At 44.3% G+C, this 19,261-nt stretch overlaps 1 protein-coding gene across 1 annotated transcript in view; it reads right to left on the minus strand.

Moving 5' to 3' along the window:
* Positions 1–19,261, minus strand: part of LOC137416836 (transmembrane protein 132E) — a 624,957-nt gene that overhangs the window by 83,213 nt on the left and 522,483 nt on the right. The window contains exon 9 of the mRNA XM_078768122.1: positions 13,852–14,076. Coding sequence (XP_078624248.1) covers positions 13,852–14,076 — 225 coding nt within the window. The remainder of the gene's footprint in view (positions 1–13,851; positions 14,077–19,261) is intronic.

Raw genomic sequence — 19,261 nt, forward strand, 5'->3', positions numbered from 1 at the left:
AAAGACGATTGACGAGAAGAGGAAGAAGTTCAAGGAGTGGCAGAAGGCGAAGGGTACGGGAGTAGAAACAGCAGAGCATGAAAGTTATAAGGCAGCCAGGAAGGCTGCAAAGAAAGAGGTAGCAAAGGCGCAGGAGGCATGTAGGAAAATGTTCGGAGAACGCTTGGATTCGGAAGAGGGTCAGAGAGCGGTATTCAGGATTGCAAAGCAGATAGCGAAAGAGAGGTGTGATGTGATGGGGGTGAGCTGCTTGAAGGATGAAGTGGGACAAATCGTTGTCGACCCAGATGGAATTAAAGGAAGATGGAAAAGATATATGGAAATGCTGTTGAATACAGAGAATGAATGGGATGGCAACATAGAGAGTAACCCAGTTTTAGGACCGGCAGAGAAGATAACTGAGAAGGAAGTTGAGGAAGCGATAAAAGCAATGAAGGGTAGAAAAGCGGGAGGGCCGACGGGAGTTGTGGGAGATATGTTGAAGGCAGCAGGAAGTTGGGGTGTGAAGAGAATGACAGAGATCTGTAATCTGGTGGTGAAAGAAGGCCGCATTCCAGTGTATTGGGAACTGAGTACCCTCGTCCCTCTATACAAGGGGAAAGGTGACCCTCTGGAGTGTGGCTCGTACCGAGCGATAAGTTTATTGGAGCATGGAATGAAGGTATTGGAAAGGGTGTTGGAGAGGAGGATAAGGAAGAAAGTGAAGATCGACGAAATGCAGTTTGGATTTATGCCAGGAAGAGGAACGACAGACGCGCTTTTCATTGTGAGGCAGTTGCAGGAGAAGTACATGGAGAAGAGGAAGAAGTTGTTTCTTGGGTTTGTTGATCTGGAGAAAGCATTCGATCGGATTCCACGCAAAGTATTGACATGGGCATTGAGGAAGTTAGGAGTGGAGGAATGGTTGATCAGAGTAGTGATGGCAATGTACAAAAGAGCACGCACAGCTGTAAGGACGAAGGACGGGAACAGTGGTGAGTTTGAGGTGAAGGCGGGAGTGCATCAGGGGTCGGTACTAAGTCCACTACTATTTGTAGCTGTGATGGAGGTGCTGGCTCAGAACGTAAAGGAGGGTTTACCGTGGGAGTTGTTGTATGCAGATGATCTGGTGTTGATTGCGGAAAGTATGGATGGACTGAAGGAAAAGATGAACACGTGGAAGGAATGTATGGAGACAAAAGGTCTGAAGGTGAATATCGGAAAGACGAAGGTGATGGCAAGTGGTAAAGCATGTGGTGAGGTGGAAAGAACTGGGAAGTGGCCCTGTGCTGTGTGTAGGAAGGGTGTCGGAGTGAACTCCATTCAGTGTACAATGTGCGCTGAGTGGGTTCATCAAAAATGTAGTGGTCTGAGAGGGTCATTAACCAGTGTGGCAGCTACATTCAAATGTAAGGTGTGCACAGAGGGAGCTGCAGATGGAGGAAATGTTGAGTTGGATCTTGGAGATGGCGTGAAGCTGGAAGGTGTGAAAACATTTTGCTACCTCGGAGACATGCTGAATGGAGAAGGTGGATCAGACTCGGCAACGGTTGCTCGAGTGAGATGTGCATGGAAGAAGTTTCGGGAATTGAGTGGCGTGCTGATGATGAGGGGAGTGTCGTTGAAGCTGAAGGGAAAGGTGTATGCTGCATGTGTGAGAAGTGTTATGATTTATGGGAGCGAGACATGGGTAATGAACGTAGAGCAGCAACGAAGGTTGGAAAGGGTGGAAATGCGAATGGTTCGACGGATGTGCGGAGTATCGTTGAGAGAGAGGAAGACAAATGATAAATTGCGAAAGATGATGGGAATAGAGCCTGTGATTGATGCTGTGAAGAGGAACAGGTTGAGATGGTTTGGTCATGTGTTGAGGAAGGATGAAAGTGACTGGTTGAGAAGAGTGATGGAAATGAATGTAGAAGGAAGTAGAAGACGGGGAAGACCGAGAAAGACTTGGCTAAAGATGGTGGAAGAAGAAATGCGGGCAAGGGGGTTAACAAGGAGATGCAGAAAATAGGGCAAAATGGAGAAGATTGTCATGGGGACCGCAAGGCTAACCCCCGCTCTAGCAGGGAAAATGGCCTTTAAAATGCATGTTGTTGTTGTTGTTGTTATTAATCAATCATTTTTTGTACATCTCTCCCTCCCGATACCGTCTATACGCTGCACATTGGCATCGCCGCGCGCTCGACGATATGTTATTTATTTGGCATGGCGGGCGGTGTACTTTGAATGTATCTATACTTGGAGCAATTTTGTTTAAGGGCAGATTGGTGAGGTGTTAGTGGATATATTTAACAGCTCTTTGGAGTCAGGAAAGGTGCCAGGGGATTGGAGAGTAGCAACTGTTACATTGTTATTTATTATTCGTAGAGGAATTGTAGAATGACAGGGCTTTTAATTTAACCTCAGGTGTGTGAACATGGTACATGTGAATGAGGGATCATACGGGAACCATTTTTTATTTTGATGTACCATACTATTTGCAGAGCGTTGGTGTTGCTGAAGCAGTTTCTTGGGAAGGGTTATACTGGGTGGCTTGCCATTGCCTTCCCAGCGTTGTTTGTCCGTGCTGTAGGAAACAAGGAAGCAGCACATATATTTTTTAATTATTTGAAATGGCTTGGCCAGGGTTTGAACCACCGACCTCCGAGACACAGAGTGGACACTTCAACAATCTAACCCCTGTCGTGCCGTTAAATAACAGCAGGTGGGTTGACTCAACCTGTCATCCTTCTGAGGTCATCAAAACGAGTACCAGCTTACAGGAAACAAGCGGGCACTGCATCAGTGGCACTGCATGTGCAATGATGCAACCAACAGCCACAGGCTGTATACAAAATGATGATGATGAGGATGAGCATGGGTGTTACATTACAGGGATCAAAACATTATTTTTAACACCAAAAATAATCTCCCGATTCCCGATTCCAATAAAAATACTTATAAAAATTATTATAAATTATACAAATTATAAAAATAATCAACCCGATTCCAATAACAAGAAAACAAAGATAAACCTGGACTATGTGATAAATAGAAACGAAGGAGAACAGAATGTTATTCAATCTCCAAGAGGCAAAAAGATGAATGGCTACTTCAGCGCAATGGCTCCACCAATAGGAGAGCTAAATATCTACACGAGATGCAAGTGACCAACAAAATCCACTAATATGCAATATCTTTGAGACCCATATGTATGTGAATGGACGATTGGCGCAAGTCATGCAGTTATAACAACAAGCTCGATCAAACACCTGCTAATCTTTGAAGGTGATCAGCACAGAATAATAAAGCACTAGTTGAAATGAGTAGCTTTCTATGACTACGAGCAGTGACCTGCTGAACTCTCCCTTTTTTGGGTGGTGTATAGGCAACGGATCGCTGCCTCATATGCACCTGGGAGTTTATGTTTAGCAATGTAAAGGTTAGGTATGGCGATTGTGAATATGGCAGGTTTAATGATGTGTCCTGCCTGAACTGCATGGGAATCAAAATGCCGGTGGGTGGAGGCAGCCTTCCTACCAATGACGTTGTTGTGGGTGGAGTCAGGCCAGTTGTCCAACCAATGGGCGGAAAGAGAGAAACAGACAGGCAGACAGAAAACTGCTGCTACGGTACTTTAATACAGTTGTGGCCAAAAATATTTGCACCCTTGCACTTTTTTCAAATAATTCACCTTTCCTTCCAGAAAATTGTTGAACTTAAAAAATATTTTGGTGTCCACATTTGTATTTATTTGGTTTGCAGTGGAATAAAACAAAAAAAGCTGAAAAAATTACTAAATCTTAGCTTATTCCACACAGAAATCCTAAAATGGCCCGGACAATATTATTGGCACCTTTTAGAAGTTGTTAGAAATAATTAGATTTCAAGCAGGTGATTCTCCTTTACTTTGGAATTGAACTCACCTGTGGTGAGTTGCAGGTGCCTGCAATGTAAAAATCACTCATCCAACCAGTTTTAATAGAGAAAAGGAGTCATTCTGCTGTTTTGTGTCACTGTGTGTACTGCAATGAGCATGGAGAAAAGAAAGAAAACCAGAGAATTGTCTGAGGAGGTCAGACACAAGATTGTGGCCAAGCATGGACAATATTAAAGCTACAAGTCCATCTCCAGAGACCTTGATGTACTTGATGTACGCAATGTTATCAGGAAGTTTAAGGCCCATGGCACTGCAGCCAACCTCCCTGGACGTGGCCGCAAGAGAAAACTTGATCGAAGATTGCAGCGAAGGATTGTTTGAATGGTGGAGAAAGCACCTCAATCAATGACCAAACAGATTCAAGCTGACCTTCCGACACAAGGTACAACAGTTTCAACTCGTGCCATCCGTCGCCAACTCAATGAAAGGGGGTGCTGTGGTAGGAGAACGAGGAGGACCCTACTGCTGAGAGAGAGACATAAGAAAGCCTGACTGGAGTTTTCCAAAACACACCTGAACAAACCAAAATCCTTCTGGGAGAATGTCCTGTGGACAGATGAGACCAAATTAAAGCTTCTTGGTAAAGCACATCATCTCTATGTTTACAAAAAACAAAATGAAGCCCTCAAAGAAAGGAACACCTTCCCTACAGTCAAACATGGAGGAGGTTCAGTGATGTTTTGGGGTTGCCATGCTGCCTCTGGCACTGGGTGCCTTGTACGTGTTTTTCAAATACCTTCAAAGAAGGCACCCTTCAAATCTGGGAGAACTGGATCAGTTTTCACAACAAGAGTGGGCCAAACTGCCAGTAGAGAGATGTAGGAAGCTCATCCATGGCTATAGGAAGCGTTTCACTGCAGGTATTTTGTCCAAAGGCCATGCTACCAAATATTAAGTCGAGGGACGAGGGTGTCAATAATTCTGTCAAGGCCATTTCTTTTTATTTTCTGATTTAAACAGATATATTAAGTTATAAATAAAAAACAAAGGTTCTGTAATATTAACAGTGAAATAAAGAATTGTGGGGACCAAATACTTTTGTCAATTTCAACTTATTTTTAGAGAAAATTGTGAGTTACTTGAAAAAGTGCAAGGGTGCCAATATTTTTGGCCACGACTGTATACAGATGAGTTTCGATCCTTCAATCACAACTCGTCATATCACACCTGATTGCGTCTCCGATTACAAGCTCAGCGTTCATGGAACTATACTTGGACCACTGCAGAAGTTAATGAGGCAATTCCATCCTTAATATGATCACAAATGTGACAATTTGGTAAAAGTTTGATGATAGTTAATTTTAGTGTAACCAATGAAATGTAAACATCACATCGAACATGGTTCCCAGGACAGAGCACGGCTCCATCACCGCCGTGCTGATGCAGTTGAATAGGGATCGTTATGGAATCCGTCATCCGTTCATCATTGTGCAGTCACTATGGCAGCAGGGTTTACGACACCCTTCATTTTGGAACAAATTAATGGGTGCTGTAACTTAGCACGAGGGTGAGAGGCTGCAATTCAGGCCTCACCACGGTATATTTTGCTTTTCTTGTACCATTAACCACATGGTACAGTTTGATTACACTGTCAGTGAAATAACTAAGGGCACAACATGGAATCTGGTTTCCAACAGCTTCAGTTGCAAGTTTACCATTGTGAGCAGATCTCGAGAATTCTTCCTTCCCATCCAAGACACTGCAAGGCCTAATTTATCAACAAGTAGCATGCTTTACAGTCTACACAGAACTTCTGTTCTGCCAAAGCAGTTACTTGGCTCAGGTTAAAATCCTGGACGAGGCTCCGCCATGACGCAGGATGTTCGACTGAGCGGGCAGGAGTTTTCCTCAATTTCCGATGTGCTACATACTTCTACAGCATCCCAAAGCAAAGGTGTCATGACAAGCTACTAGGAGTGTTTGGCACAGATCAGGGGATTTGTTTGTCAATATATGGGGCCAGGATACCACCGTACATTAATAATGGAATGTGTCTTTTGAAACATGAAAATGAATGTGGAACATCTTCTGTGGCCACCCATGGTGAGACAACAGCAAAATAAATGTAGTGACAGCAAAAGAAACAAGGCTTCCAAACAAGTATCACTCAGAGTTGAAAAAAGGAACCATAAGACACCTCATAATATAGGATTCTGAAAACCCATATCACAACAAACCAATAAAAAGCTGTTTTCTTGTCGAATTAGGCATCGAGTTGGTAGGGGAACCTCAAGGTCCGCACACTTGATTCTGAGCTATCTAACTTGGTTTATCATCTCAGCCCAGCTATAAACTGTCACACTAGTCTTTTTTCCGGAGGCCGGGCGATTCCTCATTGTGTGCCGACCCTGGGATGGATGTTTGGGGAAGCAGCGATGGCTCCAAAAGACGAGGAGAAACATGAGGATACAACACATAATGTTTATCAAGTACACGTGATACAAGTAAATAAAAACTTTCATAAAAAACAGAATATATATGACGTAAATATACATTTACCAACAGAGGTACCCACACCTTGTGCGGAAGGAATTTATAGTTTAAAGAGAGCCAGGTACTATGTATAATTCAAGTTAATTAATCAATGATTTGTAATTCTGGCTACTATCCGGTGGCGCGATACGATACACATTTACGGAGAGAATTTGGGGTCTTCCCCCACACTGAAACCCCTACCCCGTAGGTTCGAAAATGTTTTCTTGCATCTCCATTTACCAAGAGGATTCCAACGGTATGCTATGTGATGCGGTTACTACTGGTGGGGCCGATTATATCGATGGACAAACAGACACACAGAAAATACAACTATATACTATATATATATGTTCATGTATGTATATAGAGGTTTAATCTGTGCACCATCCATTGGGAGGAGGTTCAATCTGTGAACCATCCATTGGGAGGAGGTTCAATCTGTGAACCATCCATTGGGAGGAGGTTCAATCTGTGAACCATCCATTGGGAGGAGGTTCAATCTGTGAACCATCCATTGGGAGGAGGTTCAATCTGTGAACCATCCATTGGGAGGAGGTTCAATCTGTGAACCTTCCATTGGGAGGAGGTTCAATCTGTGAACCATCCATTGGGAGGAGGTTCAATCTGTGAACCATCCATTGGGAGGAGGTTCAATCTGTGAACCATCCATTGGGAGGAGGTTCAATCTGTGAACCATCCATTGGGAGGAGGTTCAATCTGTGAACCTTCCATTGGGAGGAGGTTCAATCTGTGAACCTTCCATTGGGAGGAGGTTCAATCTGTGAACCATCCATTGGGAGGATGTTCAATCTGTGAACCATCCATTGGGAGGAGGTTCAATCTGTGAACCATCCATTGGGAGGAGGTTCAATCTGTGAACCATCCATTGGGAGGAGGTTCAATCTGTGAACCATCCATTGGGAGGAGGTTCAATCTGTGAACCATCCATTGGGAGGAGGTTCAATCTGTGAACCATCCATTGGGAGGAGGTTCAATCTGTGAACCTTCCATTGGGAGGAGGTTCAATCTGTGAACCATCCATTGGGAGGAGGTTCAATCTGTGAACCATCCATTGGGAGGAGGTTCAATCTGTGAACCATCCATTGGGAGGAGGTTCAATCTGTGAACCATCCATTGGGAGGAGGTTCAATCTGTGAACCTTCCATTGGGAGGAGGTTCAATCTGTGAACCTTCCATTGGGAGGAGGTTCAATCTGTGAACCATCCATTGGGAGGAGGTTCAATCTGTGAACCATCCATTGGGAGGAGGTTCAATCTGTGAACCATCCATTGGGAGGAGGTTCAATCTGTGCACCATCCATTGGGAGGAGGTTCAATCTGTGCACCATCCATTGGGATGTGGTTCAATCTGTGAACCATCCATTGGGAGGAGGTTCAATCTGTGCACCATCCATTGGGAGGAGGTTCAATCTGTGCACCATCCATTGGGAGGAGGTTCAATCTGTGAACCATCCATTGGGAGGAGGTTCAATGTGTGAACCATCCATTGGGAGGAGGTTCAATCTGTGAACCATCCATTGGGAGGAGGTTCAATGTGTGAACCAACCATTGGGAGGAGGTTCAATCTGTGAAACATCCATTGGGAGGTGGTTCAATCTGTGAAACATCCATTGGGATGTGGTTCAATCTGTGAACCATCCATTGGGATGTGGGTCAATCGGTGAACCATCCATTGGGAGGAGGTTCAATCTGTGCACCATCCATTGGGAGGAAGTTTAGCCGGAGGACCCATCTGCCAGGACAGGATGTTGGTGTACATTTGGAGATCCCACGGGGTCTTTCACAAGAAGTTATTCCCGGCACCCTGAAGAAGTTGCAAATTCTTGCTGTAACCAACAGGGGACGCTGCATCAGCGGCCATCCGTGCGCCCAGAAAATGACGCAGCCAGCAGCCACATGGTGCACATGGATGAATGCATTTATAAGAATCAACACCATAACACACAAGGAACAAAATAAAACAAGAAAAAAATATAATATCGAGCTTAAAAAGTAAAACAAGAAAGGAGTAAATAAAATAATAATAATATGAATAAACCGAAATGAAAAATTGTTAAAAATGAAAATGAGGATTGTAAATAAAATAAAAATGAAGTCCGAAGACAAACAATCTCCAGCATGGGTCATAAAAACAAAGATCGGGCAATTCCATGGCTCTCACCGTTTCACGACTCCAATCATCCCATAATAGGGATCCAGGGCCCGGCAATCTTTGTACAGTGAGGCCTACGGCGTTTACCCTCCTCACGGACAGAACACTCTGAATTGTCTCGTCTGGGTTTGATTCACGATCTGACTACAAAACTGGTCCGACCAGTGTTTTCCAAGCAGGGTGCATCCCAACCCTCGAATGGGCGTTACGCGCCATGGCCCTTGCCTCATTGCATTTGCCATTGGGCACCACGAAGATGTCATGTCATTCAATGACAATTAAAGTGAGTTGTCATTGGCACCGTGAACAATTCACAATTCCAATAGTAATGTACAGGGGTGAATGGCATTCGTGGACACTGGTGGAACAAATTCGTCAGTGAATCCCCACATTCACATATGACAACTGACGGAAATGCCAACTGAAGGCCCGTGTGCCTCCAGGATGTCATACTGGAGTCTCCAAAAAACAAAACACCCAACATCCAGAAAAAAAACAAAAACATCAAGGTCAATTTTGGGTGAACTCTTGATCTCATCCCAAAGAGGTTTGTCGGTAATACTTAGGGCCTGCCTTGTCATGGCATGTGGTTGCGTTTTCCACTAGTTCCTGCCAGGCGTTCGCTAACAAACTCACCACCACTTCAAGGCAACTCGGAAATAACCACAACGTACCTTGAATTTACACCACGCGTAAAGCTACGGAAGCACTTGCCGAGTGGGAGCTCACCACCACTTCAAGGCAACTCGGAAATAACCTCAATGTAACTTGAATTTACACCACGCGTAAAGCGCTTCACTACGGAAGCACTTGCCGAGTGGGAGGTGGTGACGAGCTTGGTAGCACACCGCCCTTTGGGAAAAGAGTTTGGACAATTTCCTTTTCATTTTGACATGCTAACCACATGTGAGAGTAACTGCTTAGGTGAGCGGGTGACAGCCAGAGTTGGGCCCTTTCAGATATTGCTCATGGGAAGAAATTTCCTGAAAGTTTAGTAAACTCTCTTTCACAGAAGGATTAATCAGATCAAAATGTCAAGGCCTCCTGATGGGAGAGCCATGAATAGAAATTGATGAACACGTGAAGGCCAACTGAGATGATAATCCATTGGACACTCACCACATCGTTCCTCACAAGCTACAAGAGATGTTATAGTCAAGGAAAGGTCTTAATGAGACAAGGTTGGGAACCATGTCCTCGATGAACAGGAGGAATATACTTGGTCTATCAACGGAGGTTCTGAACGAGAAAGGATTGTTTGATATGCACTTGATTGCAAGTAGAACAGCTAGCTTTAATTGCAAGAGCAGCTAGAACCCCATTCACCACAATAGGCCAGTAATGAGAAACCAAGGAATCATCCTCTGGAAATGGCAGTGATGGCACTTTTTGTATTCCAGGAAATTTCCCAATTGAAGATGCCTTGCTCTTTCCTACTGGCCCTGCACTGCCTTTGGTTCCTTCTCACCATGGCGGGGCCAATGGGAGGGGCTTGATGACTGAGAAGGAGACATGGCAGCATTGGCTTCAGGTTCTATTTCTCTCTTCCACATCCAATGTTCAACAGCTTGTGCCAGTGAGCAAGGCCAACCGGCACGACCTGCGGAGCAAGCATGCCGCACAAGATTTTCATCCGGAGATTATTTCCATCTACCTAGTGGGAAAATCCCTGGTCTACATTGATCCGAAATTACCAGCAAATAGACGGGTCTTCCCCCAAAATGTTGTGGAAGCCAAATCGGTCGAGACCTTTACACCGGGGTTACCGATGGTTTCGTGGGGTAAGCGTTTCCACCTACACTGACTGGCACTCACGAGTCACCTAAATCAATACAAACCTAGTACCAATCCGCAGGGCAGATCTGACGTACCTAAATGAATAGAGTAGAAACAACAATAAACTTATTTAAGCATCTGAAACAGCAACAGACTAAAATAAGAACATTGAATTACAAAGTGCAGGGTTAGAACTCCCTTGGACGTTCCACACAGCACGCACTCCCTTTGTAATGTCGAACCTTGTGCTATGTCAATAAGTATGTAATCAAACCCAAGACATGCGTACTTTGCCTGGTGAGGTTAAAAGCCATTGTGGAATTTGATGAGGGTTTTTGGCATCAAACAGTGATGCTTGGTGCGTCCACGTGGCTTTGGAAGTAATGAAGCAATTCGAACAGCAATACCGATCAAATGCGACTACATTAAAGTGTTTTATTAAAACCAAGCCCTGGTACAAATGCAGCAAGTAAATGGAAAATAAAAAACGTGCTTTTGATGCAGATTTCAAATTTACATACGTGTTGTAATATTCTGAACATAGCACGAAAACGTCTCATTTAGGATTGACAAATAGAAATCCTGCCTTTTGCTTTATGATATCAACAATGACATCACGTCTTCGTGCAAGATGTGTGTTTCTGGGTGAATAATCCTGAAAAAAAGAAAAAGAAAATTGCCCTACACTTCAAGCCTCGCAAAGGAAGATTAAATAATCTACGTCGGAACTTGAAAGGGAAGGTAAAGCCCAAGCAAGCCACCTGAACCAGACTAGGTGTTGTAATGGTTGGAGCATCCGCTCCGAGTCTGGCAGGTCTGCTGTTCAAACAGAGGATAGAGCATGGATAACCCCCGTAGGTTGGCAACCATGTGGAAGAGTAAATTCCACCATCGTGGCCCCACTGAGTGAGGGGAGAAAAGTGGTCAAAAAGATAGCATCACTGGTAGCCGGAGTGACCTGTGAAATGACATCACTTCCCCGAAGGTCAGTGTCTGATTTTGTCTGATTTCCTGTCTTCTCCGGAAAAAGTCAGCACTGTTTCGTGTGTTCCTCTCCGCATGTGCGCGTGATTGGGGTTTGAGCTCCTCCACGAGCCCCAGACACTGCAGGAATGGATTTGAAAGAGCTTTTCCTGTGAATAATGCTTTCAGATTGCACATAAACAATTAAAAAGGACATTTCACTAATCCTGCAGATAACTCACTCTAATGCTAGCACACTCAGAAAAACACACATTTTTACTGGACATTACTGGACACAAAAACAACAGGAATGAAAAATAGAACAAAAACAAATTTATATAGAGATGGATGCGTTGAAACCGCATCTTAAGTGCCGGATGGATTTAATTTCCATCTGGAGTTACTATAGTAGAGTATTAAATGCTAGATTTACAAAATCCTCATGTTATCTGATCCATAGAGTAAGATACGGATGGATGCACCTGGCAGGAAAGGTCAGAAGACATATCACCTCACACTCTTCTGAATAACCTCCTCGCTCCTGCTTAGATGGTCTGTAACCTGAACATCTGAACCAGGGCTCTCTGTCTGATGATATAGAGTGGGCAATTTCAAATGAAAAATGTTCGGAAAACTCAACAGAAGGACAGAGGAGGATGTGAGCTACAATTGGCGCCAAATCCTGACAAATCTCACACTCTTACGATGTCTCTCCGAAAAGACCGACTGGACAACCCTCCCATCCACTTTCTGAATAATCTTCTCCAAGAAGTTCTGTCACTCAAGCTTTTGGGTCTCACTATCTGCCATGATCTTTCCTGGGAAAACCACATTTCAAATCTGGCCTCCAAAGCCAGTCGCCGACTGGGCATCCTCCGTCGTGCGAAGTCCTTCCTTGGCACACCTGAGCTCCTCACCACATACAAGGCTTTCATCCGCAGCTCAATGGAATACTGCTCTCCCCTCTGGGCTGGTGCTCCTGCCTCACACCTAGCTCGTCTTCACGTGTTGAAACCAAAGCGTTCAGAATCATTGGAATCTCCCGCGATGAAGCTAACTCCAAGGGCCTCTCACTCACACACCGCAGGCAGGTTGGTGGTCTTTCCGTCTTCTACCGACTCCTCTCTGGCCTTGCCCCCCCCCCCCCCCCAGCTCTCTCTGGGCTCTGTCCCCCAAATATTCCTACAGGTCGCACAAGATCTTCCTGAAACCCTCTTATGGTTAAACTGCCAAAATCAAGACTCTCTGCTCACCCTCACTCCTTCATTCCTCTTTTCTCCCACCTCTGGAACAAACTCCCTCACTCTCTTCAATCCCACTCCACCCTCCAGGTCTTTAAAACAGCTGTTCACCACCATCTCTTATCTTCCCGCATCCAAAACCTTGATCTTTTCTACCCCTGCTAATTTCACCCCAAATCCACTTTTTTGAAATACCAACTTCTGTCCTGGAAGTCCTTGGTGTCCTTGTGTTTTATACTTCACCCCCTCCCACCTTCCCACGCCTCCTCCCCCCCAAGCCCTCTCCCTCCCACACATCTCCCTACTCTCAAATGTTGTGTTTGTGTGCTTCCCCTTCTCTCCCCATCTTGTCTTCCGCTCCCTCTTTTTATATATTTTGTTTGTCTGGTTGATTTGTTTGTGAAATAAATGTTAGCTCTTTCACGAGCCTCGATTCAGTATACAAAAAAGAAAAGAAAAAAAATCTTCGAGATATTGCTCGAAGTTTCCAGGTCTGTCTGACCAGATCTGCAAATCATTTGGTGTCGTCCATTTCCTAAAGACGTGACCGACAGTTGGCTTGGGAAGGCCCAACGTGATGGGAATGTCGTGACCACCGGCATCTGACAACCATTCCATATTGAATGCCAGTTTTGGGTCCTCACCACCTGGCATTGTGATTGCAAATAAATGCCCTTAAAACGGATGTATACCTTTATAATTACCTGTTGCATTGCCTCGTGGGAAACGTGCGCACGTATAGTTTGGAGAGTTTTAGCTTGCTATGCCAATGCTTTCCATGAGATGTGTTGCGAGTCTGTTCAACATGTAGAATATTATCAGTCGTTATTTAACTGCATTATCAAAACATGCTCCCTCCAGTCTCCTATTTCCATAACTATTAATAACTTGGGATTTCTATGTTCCTCGTCTGTGCTGTGTCTATAATGGTCTTCCATGGAATCTCTCGTACTCGCACAAGTATATGAATTACCTTATTCTACCCTACACTGCCTTACATCCTCCAACCCCCAATTTGTCCAATGTTATAATAAACTCGTACAAACTTTAGGTTATCCCACACATTTTAGTCATTGTCATATATGTGTGTGGATGTGTATATTATATATAACTAATGCAAGGGAAGTGTTTAAGTGGTGCTCCTTGTGTCTCTGCATGTCCATGGTGATTTCAGAAGTGATTTACTGGAAGGACAAATGACTATATATTTCTCTCTCGTGCTTTGATCACCAGGATACAGACGCGATGCATGGTAACACACTCCATCATGAGGTGAGACACAAATTCAAAGCCCACTAAGGATGGATCTTAGACGTGTACCTGAGCGGGCTGGTTGAGTGTGCGGAACGCTTGTACTGTTGCACGGATCATTGGGCCCGAACCCTCCATTCCATCCTTGGTGTCGGAGGCTCTGGCTGGCCACCGGGTCAGGCGCAACTGGAGAGAGGCGATGGGTCGGGAGTGTAGACCTCGCAGGAAGACACGATCTGAACCAACAGACAGGATTCTTTCTCCGAGAACAACATTTGAGATTGGAGATATCACCTGGAAGACGAAAAATGTGTGAATTTCAGCTTTTCCTTTAACTTTCAGAAGCATTGTGCAGTGCAAGCAAACAATGCTTGTAAACATTAATTACAAACACAAATGTACCATTTCCACTCTGACTATTTAATCACTTCCTTTTCTTGTAAACACCCTCTGGACTCCTTTAATTTGGTCATAACAAACACACCCACTCCAACCCCAGAGGGATAGAATGCATGGTCGGACTTGGACTACTCCTCACAAGGAGCAAGTCCCCATCCTCATCTTAGCCAAAAGGCCGAGAAGCGATGCCTTCCCCTGAATATTGCGAAAAAAAATAGTATCTTCATAAAATGTACATGCAAGTGAAGAATTTCCATTCTCCTGCTGTCCATGTTATTTTATTATCTTCATATTATATAGAGAATGGCACGCTAATGTATAATTAACCCGTGGTGTTATGCCCGTTGGAATAGTGTGATTGCATTGTGGATAAAATTGCTTGTTGTGTGATTTGTATGGTTAATTCACTCTTCACCAAGACATATATATATATATATATATATCTATATATATCTATATATATCTATATATATATATATATATATATATATATATATATATATATATATATATATATATCTATATATATCTAAATATATAATATAATATAATATAATATAATATAATATAATATAATATAATATAATATAATATAATATAATATAATATAATATAATATAATATAATATAATATAATATAACTAGTGGGGTCAACCGTGGGAATCCCACGGGCATGGACGTGTATGACATTTCGACATATTGAGTTAGATGCTGCACCTGCACATTCAGTTTCACAAAATGGTTACTGGCAATTTATCAGATGCACCAATGATGTAATCTACACAATGTATTTACTTCTGATAACATGTGAATGCATGTGCGTGCACACCCACACACACATACACACACACAAACACACGTACACCCACACACATACACACACACACACACGTACACACACATACACACAAACACATACACACAAACACATCTCGTTTTTTCATTTCTGTTCCTCACAATTTTGTCTCTCTCTTATTCACAAACACACATACATACATACACACACATACACATATACACACACACACACACACACACACACACACACACACACACACACACACACACACACACACACACACACACACACACACACATATATGCACATATACACATTATATACATCCACACACACACACACACACACACACATATATATGCACATTATTATACACATTATATACATCCACACACACACACACACACACACACACACATATATATATATATATATATATATACACACACACATACAAACACACATGCACACACATATATATATACACACACACACACACACACACACACACACACACACACACACACACACACACACACACACACACACACACACACACACACACACACATATACACACACACATATACACATATATATATATATACACACACACATATACACAAACATGTATACCGACACACATGCATACACACACACATATATGCACATATATACACATATACACATTATATACATCCACACACACACACACACGCAGACACACACATTATATATATATATACTGTATATATATATATATATATATATATATATATATATATATATATATATATACTAGCAGAGGTACCCGGCTTTGCACGGGAGTGGGAGGAGGAGGGGAGGGGGAAGAGGAGGGGAGGGGAACGGGGGGGAGGGGGGGAGGGGGGAAGCGGGGGAGGAGGAGGGGAGGGGGAAGAGGAGGGGAGGGGAATGGGGGGGGGAGGGGGAAGGGGGGGGAGGGGGGAAGGGGGGGGAGGGGGGAGGGGAAGGGTGCGGGGGTGCCCAGGGGAAGAAGGGCCCCTCCCCTCCCCCTCCCCCCCTTTCCCCTCCCCCCCTCCCCTCCCCCTCCCCCCCTCCCCCCTTCCCCCTCCCCCTCCCCCTTCCCCCTCCCCCCTCCCCCCTTCCCCCTCCCCCTCCCCCCCCTCCCATCCCCTTCCCCCTCGTTCCCCTCCCTTCTCTTCCCCCTCCCCTCCTCCTCCCCCTTCACACCAGGGGGGTTGACTCAGCCTGTCATCCCACCGAGGTCGGAAGTCGGAACTCATTGTCGTCAAATAAATGTAGCCTGTATGTTTCACTCTTTGTCACATGCCGTTGGTCCCATGTCAATCGGATGAAGTTGAAAAAGTAACGTTACGAAGGTTCTCTGGGACGTACTGATTCCGAATAATGAAGTTGAAAAATTAACGTTCCGAAATACGCTAATTACGCTAACAGAAGCGCTGGAGGGAGCACTGCGCTCCCTCCCTTAGATTCCCTCCCTCTTCTGCTAGCGCTAATTACGCGTAACACACTAATTTTAAAACCCGAAGTTTTTTTAATTTTAAGGTGTGCTGTAGTCAGAAGCGCTAGAAGCGCTGCGCTCCCTCCCTTCGAATCCCTCTCTCTTCTGCTAGTGCTAATAATACGCTAATTTTAAAACCCGAAATTTTTTAAATGTTTATGTCTCCGTGACATTCCTGGGACCATCCCGAGTCGAACAGTACTTTCCGCTCGCAAATCCGTCCACGGGTTCTCGAGATCTTAGAGATCGTAGATCAGGATACAGACACAGAGGCCAACTCTACTTTATATATATAAATAATGAAGTTGAAAAAATAACGTTCCGAAATACGCTAATTACGCTAACAGAAGCGCTGGAGGGAGCACTGCGCTCCCTCCCTTAGATTCCCTCCCTCTTCTGCTAGCGCTAATTACGCGTAACACACTAATTTTAAAACCCGAAGTTTTTTTATTTTAAGGTGTGCTGTAGTCAGAAGCGCTAGAAGCGCTGCGCTCCCTCCCTTTCGAAATCCCTCTCTCTTCTGCTAGTGCTAATAATACGCTAATTTTAAAACCCGAAATTTTTTAAATGTTTATGTCTCCGTGACATTCTGGGACCATCCCGAGTCGAACAGTACTTTCCGCTCGCAAATCCGTCCACGGGTTCTCGAGATCTTAGAGATCGTAGATCTATCAGGATACAGACACAGAGGCCAACTCTACTTTATATATATAGATATATATGTCAGCCATTAAGGTTTAAACTAAATGACTCAATTGATCATAACATCTGAAATTATATATCGTGCTTCTGAAAACTGATTTGAACTCAACTGCAGGCAGAGGTGAGTGGACAAAATGTGGTTTCGAGGCTCGACGTGCAGGGTGGATCCTTAGCCTAGTAAATTAGTCCTTGAATGAATGTGCCAAACGGTAGATAAAATGCTCTCGACCCACGTACAGGAAAAAACATGTCATCCAAACGCCTCCTTCACAAAGGGAATAATTAATTATATATCTTCGTAGTGTTTAGTATGTCTCCTAAACCAAGGACGTATCCAATCTTCATCTACCATTTAGCCTAGTGTATAAGAATATTTACTTCGGCCTGCGCTCGGGTCTGATATGTTTAGATAGATAGCCAAAAAAAGCGTAGCCTATCATTATGCTTACATCTTGTTGTCTAAATTTGACCTTCTATAGGACGGGACAATGGGAGGTGTTGTCCTTATGGTCCAGTAGTGCTATGTCTTCAGCGCAGATTCTTGTCTAATATTTTGCTATAAATGAAATGCCTTTCCACTTATTTTTCAGCGAGTGTCTTGAGGAATTGTCCGCTGCGTGTAGGCGGTACATTCTCTAGCCTCGCTCCACACTATGTGTGTATAATCGATTCTATTAAACATTTTTGCTCTGATTCTTCTTCTTCTTCCTTCCCTTGAGGTCTATGACCGAGATTTTGGTGTCAGAAGTGGGATACATCCAAGTGTGCAGACGAGGTGGATCTTCACGTTCCAGGTCGGAAAGGAGGCCTGCCGGCACCTAATTTGGGTAAGCAATTTTTTGCACATCGAAATTGAAGCCTCCCGCCTTGCTTTGGACGTGTGGACCTCTGTCGGCTGTAACACCAGGCTTGCATTCCGAACCATATTTAGTTTAACCCAGAGCAACAGTGGGTAACGAATCGATTATACAGGGCGCGCGAGATAGGGAGGGATATCCCTCAGGTAAGCTTCCTGAGTGGGAAGCAGGTAGACCCATATGTGGGAGATAGATAATAGGTGTTAAGTTACTCCGGCGTGAGAACTGCGTTTAAGGTTAGGGATCGGGGGGCGACCCGATCTTAGGACTACCAGGAGGGATTAACCCAAGAAGGTAGGAAAAATGGGTAATAGGAAAGGAAAGGAGGGAGAGCCTTTGAAGAACACTCCAGCGTTTTATATGAAAAGAGATTATGGGTATGCTGCTTTACAACCGAGTAAGGCATGGGCTGTATTGACCAAGAGTTTGAATATGCCTTGGCCAGAGGAAGGGTCATTTGCAATAGACAGGTTAGATGTATTATATGGGGCTTTAAATGCCCTAGAGAAGAAGAAGAAGAGACTCCCACCTGATTCATGGAAGGTCTATAGTTGGTGGAAGGTGGAGGCCGTGAAGAGACAGGCAGCCTCCAAACAAGCGAGTTTGCGAGGAGAGTTGAGCAAATACCAGGATGAGCGCAAACAGGGTCCAAAAAAGCAGGGTAAACAGATGAAGGCGCTCGCAGCGCAGACAAGTCAGAGGCTAATGGTAGCCCGGATTAATTCCGATGAGAAGGAACAGGATGAGGAAGATGAAATCCCTGTTTCCTATTCCCCCCATGGTCCAGTCCCAGGATCTAAGGCACGTTCCCGACACCAGGGCGCTATAAGGGAAACAAATGGGAGACCCCCTAGAGTTCATAAGACCCCACAACCATCAGCCCCTCAAGTCGAGGACGATGGAGATAGCAGCACAGACACCCCGGGGTTTCCACCCCCGATAGGTCCAGGTCAGAAAGTTTACCCTTCACTAGTGGAGTATCAGGCACCAGTGCAACGTGCGATAGAAACAAAGGGAGTGTTCCCCATGCGATGCGTGGGAATAGACGCAAACGGCGTGGCAGTAAGGCAACGTGTGCCTTGGAAAGAATCTGATTTAACGGCCATGCAAAAGAGGGTTCAGGAAATGTTGATCGACCAACCTTTGGATATAGTAATATTGCTCCGTCACTGGATTACAGAGGATGCCCCAGATTGGAGAGATATTTGTCATTTGGGAG

The sequence above is a fragment of the Myxine glutinosa genome, chromosome 14, assembly GCF_964187855.1.
Source record: "Myxine glutinosa chromosome 14, kmMyxGlut1.1, whole genome shotgun sequence".
NCBI lineage: Eukaryota > Metazoa > Chordata > Myxini > Myxiniformes > Myxinidae > Myxine > Myxine glutinosa.